This window comes from Helobdella robusta (genome assembly GCF_000326865.2).
Source record: "Helobdella robusta unplaced genomic scaffold HELROscaffold_7, whole genome shotgun sequence".
In the NCBI taxonomy this organism is placed as follows: domain Eukaryota; kingdom Metazoa; phylum Annelida; class Clitellata; order Rhynchobdellida; family Glossiphoniidae; genus Helobdella; species Helobdella robusta.
In genome coordinates, this window is record NW_008705398.1 from 3,312,022 (window position 1) to 3,320,530 (window position 8,509).

At 30.5% G+C, this 8,509-nt stretch overlaps 1 protein-coding gene across 1 annotated transcript in view; it reads right to left on the minus strand.

The window, feature by feature from the left end:
- The window catches only part of HELRODRAFT_69756 (hypothetical protein), a gene marked incomplete at both ends in the record, with an annotated part of 15,157 nt that overhangs the window by 6,190 nt on the left and 458 nt on the right, over window positions 1-8,509 (minus strand). Inside the window, 2 exons of the mRNA XM_009030610.1 lie at window positions 3,490-3,553; window positions 7,734-7,776. Coding sequence (XP_009028858.1) covers window positions 3,490-3,553; window positions 7,734-7,776 — 107 coding nt within the window. The remainder of the gene's footprint in view (window positions 1-3,489; window positions 3,554-7,733; window positions 7,777-8,509) is intronic.

Sequence of the window (8,509 nt, forward strand, 5' to 3'; positions counted from 1 at the left end):
GCAAACGCCAATTTTATTTTTTGATATGTTGTTAAGCTATAAAAGCACTATATAAACAAATTTTAAAAATTAAAAAACGTTTGGTTCTTCATAGTTAAAAATGGCGCCAAACAAAAGAAGTTTTTCATTTTTTTGACATTTTGAGCTCCGATAGCTCAAAAAATTCAATACAGATTTTAACGAAATTTTGTGATTTATTTGTGACTATAAGGTACTTCTAAAATAACAAAAAATATTTATTTATTTTGCGATAGATTTTGAGCTACGCTGTTTTGAAATCAGTGAAATTTTCAAAAAATTCATTTTTTTCTAGATTTTTTGTTCAAAATATCCTTTGATTCGAGACAATAACATTTATTTTTTTTGTTATTACATTGTTTCACTGATATGCACAAAAAATTTCATCAAGATATGTTGGCTAGTTCAAGAGATATAGCGTTCTACGTAGGTACAAGTTTTGAAAAAAATCGCTCAAAAATTTGAGGATGCTGTCACAAAAATCTTCATAACTTGAAAAATAATTGAAATTTTTTTATAAAAATTTTATTTTGTCGATGAAATACATTGAGGTACTTACTGTTAAAATTTTAAAAAAATCGGAGATGGTCGGGCGTGGACTTTTTTTTAAATCGTTCAAGTTGACGGAGAATGACCCATATATGTATATATATATATATATATACACATACATTATTACAAGTCTATTTGTACAGCGCTAATCACAAAAAAAATCTCAAAAGCGCTCCCTAAAATAAATGAACAAACAAAACATTAATCAAACGAAGACAAAGACATTGTTAATTCTGCGAAAATAAATGAGTCTTCAGCTCCTTTTTAAACTAAAGCGCCGGTAGACTGTTCCAAACCACCGGTCCAGCAACAGCAATATTGCGTTATCCGGTCTGTAAATTCGTTGTCGGCACAACCAGGAGGTTCATAACATTTGATCTCAACTGCGAACCCAACACAGATGTTTTTCTGATGAACAAATACTGTGGTGCTAAACCATGTAATGACCAAAACGTTAAGACAGCAATTTTGAAAATTATTCTTTTTTTGAATTTTTAGCCAGTGTAGGTCATTCAAGATTGGAGTCACGTGGTCGAACTTCAGATTTTTTTTGACAAGTTTTGCAGCTCGGGGAGATTCTTATATTGCCTGCAGATAAAGATATTGTGTCATCCATTCTAGGAAAAAATGCTGCCAATAAACTTAATGTCATTCCATTGCCCGATAATACAGTTTCTCGAAAAATTCTTGATTTAGCATTAGATGTAAAAACCATTCTTATTAAAAGAATCCAAGCAAGCAAATACTTTGCAATTCAGTTAGATGAAAGTACAGATGTTACAAACTTTGCACAGCTGATGATGTATGTTAGGTATGAATTTGAACAGTCAATTGAAGAGGAATTTTTGTTCTGTGAGTCTTTATCAGGCCGGACAACAGCTTTAGAAATATTTAAAAAAGTTGATGATTTCATGACTTTAAATGGAATAGATTGGCAGCATTGTGTGGGAATGTGTTTTGATGGTGCAGCTGCGATGACTGGCAAATATGGGGGAGTAGTTATGCAAATTAAACAGGTTGCACCAGAAGAAAAATTCACACATTGCAGTATTCACCGTGAAGCTCTTGCTACCAAAGCCATGCCTGCTAGTTTGAAAACTGTTTTAGAACAATCTGTTAAAGTTGTTAATTTTATAAAACCTCGGGCTCTCAATTCTCGTTTGTTTTCAATAATGTGTAATGAAATGGGAAGTGACCATAAAAAGCTTCTTTTGCACACAGAGGTACGATGGTTGTCACGTGGAAAAGTATTATCTCGACTTTTTGAACTACGTTCAGAAGTGCAAATATTTCTCATGGACACTGGATTTCAAACAGCCGATTTATTTCTGAACGAGTTATGGTTAATGAGGTTGGCGTATTTAGCGGACATTTTTGGTAAACTGAACGACTTGAATTCTAGTTTGCAAGGACGAAATATAACTCCGTTTGTTGTTGACAAAATAAATGCAATCATTAGGAAGTTACAGTTCATGGTTTCAGATGTTGAACAATTTCAAGTAACAGCATTTCAATCACTGCACACATTCTTGACTGAGAACAAACTTCAACTGCATCCTAACATGGCTGAAGATATCAAGAACCATTGTTCTCAGTTAATTTTGAGTTTTCGAACCTATTTTCCTGAAAACTTTGATGACAAAACTTGGATAAGAAATCCATTTTATGATGTTGCATTGCCAGCTGACTTTTCTGTTCAAGAAAGAGATCATTTCATTGAACTTTCGTGTGATGGTAGATTGAAGAATGAATTCAACAAAGACTTGTTGAGTGATTTTTGGCTTAAAAGAAAAGAAGAATATGGATTAATTTCTGACAGAGCTTTGAAATTTTTGATCCCTTTCAGTACTTCTTATCTCTGTGAAACTGGATTTTCTGCAATGTTGGCAATAAAAAACAAATACAGATCAAAACTTGAACTTGAGCCAGACTTGCGTCTAAAATTGACATTAATAAAGCCTGACATTGCAGAATTGTGCAAATCTAAGCAAGCCCAGTGCTCACATTAACATGATTATACTTTTATTGTGACAATGAGCGGAACTCTCTGACTCTTTGTCTAAGCAGAAAACTATGACTATTAGGTTTTTATTAGCATAATAATTATTATTAGCAGGACTATATTTTCATGTTTTTCAAAAAGATTACAAAAATAAAAATAACATCGTTTTCGATTAAATTAATTTTGGCATGAAACCATAATAATTTTAATATAATATTCATATTATAATAAATTTAGTAAAATGTATAAGCAGATAGGACTGTCACTAAAGTGACTGTACTAAAATAACCAAAATTTACTAAAATAGCTAAATTACTAAAAAAATAAAGTTTCTGAGAAATTTTTGTCTGATGGGGGTACGTACGCAAATAACATTTTAACGTGGGAGTACAACAAAAAAAAGGTTGGGAACCCCTGAGTTATTGAAATACTAAACTAACTACACAATTGCACAACGTCGCATCCCACGTTTTTTTTATTACAAATTTCAAACTATTTTAATTATTATTGTTATTTTAATTATTATTTGATTGATCATATTTAAAAACTATTTTATTAATATAAGCTCAATAAAAAAAAATCTTTATAAATTTTTTAATTTGTTTTATTTGTCGCTTCGTATTTTGTTTTAGAATCAAAATTAAAAAGAATTAGCATCAATAGCATACCATCATTATTAAATTTTTTTCAATGAAACATTTTAACGGCACTGCAGCTCCCAAAAGGTGCCATAATGTTCCAGTAATTTTAATTATACAAAACTTTCTCTAAACATATTTTAAAGTAAAAAGACAAACATTGAGTTGTAAATTATTTTAATAATTTAAATTAAATTTTATTTATGCGTTTAATAAAATTAAGAGCCTAGCAATAATATCGATATAAAATTATAATTTAATTAACAAAACACAGCCAACCTATAGCGAATCCCCAACCAGCGTTTGGAGCTAATAAATGTTCAAACTTTTTTGCTAAAGGAATCTGAAACATTTTTACATATTTTATAAAAGTATTTCAATAATTTCAGTGTGATATAAATATGATAAAAATTCAATTTATTTATTAAAACAATGTGGTGCAAAATGCAATTGCAAATTTTTATTTTGTGAATGGTTTTGTTTTCAAATTATAATAAATTTACACAATACAATACAGTACAATTCAGTGCAATATAATACAATTTTATTAGACCTCTAATATAACAAATCAAATCAAAGGTAGAGGATGACTGTGAAGAGCCCTCAAGAAACCCATCGAACACAGTCACCTCAACAAAAATATATAATAAAAAAATTTAGCTAAAATTATCAAACAAAGTGAAAAATAAATTAATAAATTATACCTAATCAAAGACAAAAATGTAACATGTCCAAAAAAGAAATTTGAATATAAACACCCTTATCTTCATACACCATCATATATTCATTAATCACTCATTGCAGTTTAAACAAGTATGACCGAAAATTATATACAACATTAGGGAAAAAAATAAATACACATCCATACCATCGTAACCCATATCCGAAAATTATATACAACATTAGAAAAAGGAAACAACAAATCCATATAATCATAAGTTCATTACAGTGCCGGATGAACAGACTCACACATAACCTATTTCCATATATTCATATCACCATATCATATAATCGCAAAAAAGAAATTTGAATATAAACAATTGAAGTTTTTTAAATAATTAGACATACATACACACACCAAAGGCACCCATCACACACATACACACTCACAAGAAACATACCTATTTATAACTTTACAACTGGTCCATACAGAAATTTAAATATGAGCACACTTTTTTCATGTATCATCATCAGCGGCGGATCTAGTGAGGTAAGGATGGCACTGGCTCCCTCAATGTGAGCAGTTTTTAATAAAAATCAGAAAAACAACCGTTTTATGAATCAACCAAAAATTGAACATGATAACCAAAACAGATTGTCAGCCACACTATTATAAATCTTGGCTTCCCCCATGTGAAAATGTTGGCCCCCCCCATCTAAAAATTTAAATTTTGATATCTCCCGAAAAGTTGTTCAGATCCGCCACTGTTTTCTATGATACTTTAGTCAGTGACATTTTTTATATGACTCATGAAAAAGATAAATTTTTTATGATATTCTTCTTATCGACTTTCATTTTAAAGTTTTTATCTTTTTCATTTCCGATTATTCTGATTCGAATCAGTGGATTGAGATGATTTTTCTGAGCTGCACAAGGGTTGTTTAAACTCAAAAATTTTACATATTTCCTATTATTACTATTATTCATTTTATTTTTATATTTTTCTTTTTGGTTCGTGGTTATAAAAGTTTACAAAACTGTTTGCGAATTTTCCATTGTTCCATAGTTTCACATTCTCAGACAAAAATTAGATCAATTCAGAAATATGCCACCACTTTGCCATTTACAACTTAAACTATAAATTTCTATATTTCCAACACCAATGTAGTAGCTTCCAACGATCATCAAGTGTTCGTTATTCCGTAGGTTCAAGATTTCCGATAGATAATCACAACTGCTTCAAACGCAAACTTTATTGGACGTTTATTTAAATAATAATAGTAATAGAAACAATAAACTATTCCAAGTAACTAAATAAACCACATTCAGTACTTCGCTGACTAGGCAGGACTTATATATAACCTAGATTTTTAGCATAAAATCAATATTTCTTTACAATCCTCTAATCCAAAGATTACAAACATAGCAAAGATACTAATTTGATCATTCCAGTGGTTATATATATATATATATATATATATATATATATATTTAGGAACGAGGTTTTCATTAATACATATTTTGTTAAATTTATAAATACAAAATGCATGATAAATACAAAATATATATCTATGTGTATATATATATATATATATATATATATATATATATAATATCAAATAAGCTGGTAAAAGACCATAATTAATGCAGTAATTTATGAAATCTACCGAATTTCTAGCCTTGGTTAGTTTTTAATCATAATTCTCAATATTTCTAGCCAAATTCTTGTCGTCTTTATTTATTTAATTGAGTCTCGAGTGTATAGGGCCTATTTCAATCATTTTCAGCACTTGTGCTTCATCAATGTTTGAAGTCCTGATGTCTCGCTGACAGACTTGCAAACATCTCTGTAGGTTAATTTTGGACGACCGATTGTTCTTTTAGCTCTGACTAGCTTGGCATGAAAGATATTTTTAGAAATTCTTCTATCTGACATCGTGTACATGTCCAAGCCAGCGTAGTCTTTTCTGCATCAAAAGCGCATAGATACTGCCAGAGCCGGATTAAGGCTCTGTTGGCCATAAGGAACATTTTTATAAGTGGCCTGAAAATATATTTAAGACATTTGATGATATTTTGGTTGGCTGGATATTATGTATTATAGTTCTAATCTAAGGTCAACTAAAAATAGCAGAGATTCCTAAATACTGAAATACTTCAGTCCTAAATAATAAAATACACTGAGTGATAGGATAACTGCTGCAGAACCTACGGATTTAAAAATATGTGTAAAAACGTGTTTGCTGTCTATTATATTTATAATAACACTGACGGATGTTTGCATAGAATAAGAAGTCAAAACTAACTTCTGACTCTGACGAGAAAATGATTTTACTTTTTTGCCCCTCCCTAAGTCTATTTTTTGGGGCCCTAGTCTACTTTTTGGCTCTTAGGCAAGTGCATTGTTTGCCTAATGGTTAATCCGGCATTGGATACTGCACGAATTGGTTTTTTTACACTTCCTTATTGACACACGATCTTTCCATGAGATACGCATAATGCGTCGCAGACAGCGCATGTGAAAACTATTCAATCTTGATACATATAAGTTGAACAACTCTCACTACCATTGAGCAAAGTAATCAAAGCACATGTGCTATTGACAAGTATTTTGGTAGCTGTAGTAAGTTTAGTATTTTCCCAAACATGATTTGAAAGTTTTTGTTGATGGGAGATGGTGTACTTTATGAACTCGTACTGGCCGACGTTATCCGATGACAGATCAACTATTCTCACCTATATTCTTACTCATTTTTTCAATATATATATATATATATATATATATATATATATATATATATATATTAATACAATATATATATATATACATGTTGGATTAATGTATTGGATGACTGTGAGAAATGCAATTATTGATGAAAATCACAGCATGTTCGGCGTTAGTTAAATTCCAATTTAACTTTTCGATTTTATTTAAGTTCATGTTACAGTCGACCATCGTGGTCGTCCACGATGTTGCCTCCAGTCCGTGGTTTTTTAATAAATATTAGATTAAGGCTGTCAGAAATGCAATTATTGATGAAAATCAAAACATGATCGGCGTTTGTTAACTTCCAATTTAACTTTTCATTGACAAACATTGAGTTGTAAATTATTTTAATAATTTAAATTAAATTTTATTTATGTTAACTTCCAGTTTAACTTTTCGATTATATATATATATGTATACATATATAGTGAAATCGATGTATTCATCGACGTTATAAAAGCTTTTGATACTGTTAGGCATGATATTCTTCTTAAAAAGCTTTATTACAATGGGGTAAGAAGTTTTATTTTTGCTTGGTTTACTAGTTATCTAAACGAAACGTCCCAATTTGTCTCAATAGACAATAGATAATTATAATTCTTTATCTTCCCATGGTTTTATCATTAACCCACTTCTTTTTAATATTTTTTATCAATGGCCTTACTTTTCCAAATTAAAATTCATCCTTTTTACTGACGATACTACCTAGCACGTTGGTGGTCCATCTATGGACAATGTTATTCAAGTTCTCAACGAAAAATTAACAAAGGTTTACGATTGAACTACCTGCAATTGCCTAACTATAAATTTAGCGAAAAATAATTGGATGCTTTTAGGGCCAACAATTATCACTAATCTTATTCATTTTCAGATTTGCATTAAGGAAATTCCTATTCCTAGGGTATCCTTTTTGAAATTTTTAGGTGTAATTATCCCCAGTAATTTAAACTGGAATGAACCTATAATAACAAAGTTTAAAGTGGTTCAGTAGACTATGACCTGTGTAAAAACCACTACAAAATAAATGTTCTAGTATCCTAGCTCTCCTAGCTTAATTTTAAAATTGTTGGTTGAATCCACTGAGACAATTTCAACGCTCAGCTCGTTCCAGGCGTTTACCACCCCGCTGCTGAAAGACCTTTGCTTTATTGGATTTTCTATCTTCTCAAAGAGCCTGAATCTATGACCTCTTAATTTTTTCCTTTTTTCTTGTTGAAAGAATCTAGTGAACGGTGTTTCTTCTTTCCCAGTTATTAACTTATACGTTTGAATCAGATCACTTTTGCATCTTCCCCTTTCTAGTGTTGTTAATTCGCATTCTTTCAGTCTATCCCTATTTTCTAGCTTTCCAACTCCCTCGATTATCTTTGTTGCTCTACCCTGTACCCGTTCAAGAATGTCTTTGTTCTTTGGCAAATCTGGACTCCAAACCTGTGAACAGTACTCGAGATGAGGGAGAACTAATGTTTTATACATGTTCAATCTGGCGCTATCAAAAACCAACTGAAAGACAAACACAAAACAAAACCCACTAGAAACATCCTTGATAACAATATTGAAGTTCTACATTATAATAATAACAAGCAAAAACTACGAATTGAAGAATCGCTTTTGATTGAACAAAGGCATTCCTTTAAAAATATTCAACAAAGGGCCACTGGCGTTCTACCATCCCATAAAATTAGAAATCGACTTTACTGAGACGACACACAAAGAGATACAAAGAGAGACATAAAAAACTTAAAGTCACACTTCATCTTAAATGCTTGCAGTCTGTCTTTGTCTCTTATTGTTCTTGTCTCACGTGCATAGATATTATATATATATATATATATATATATATATATATATATATATATATATATATATTT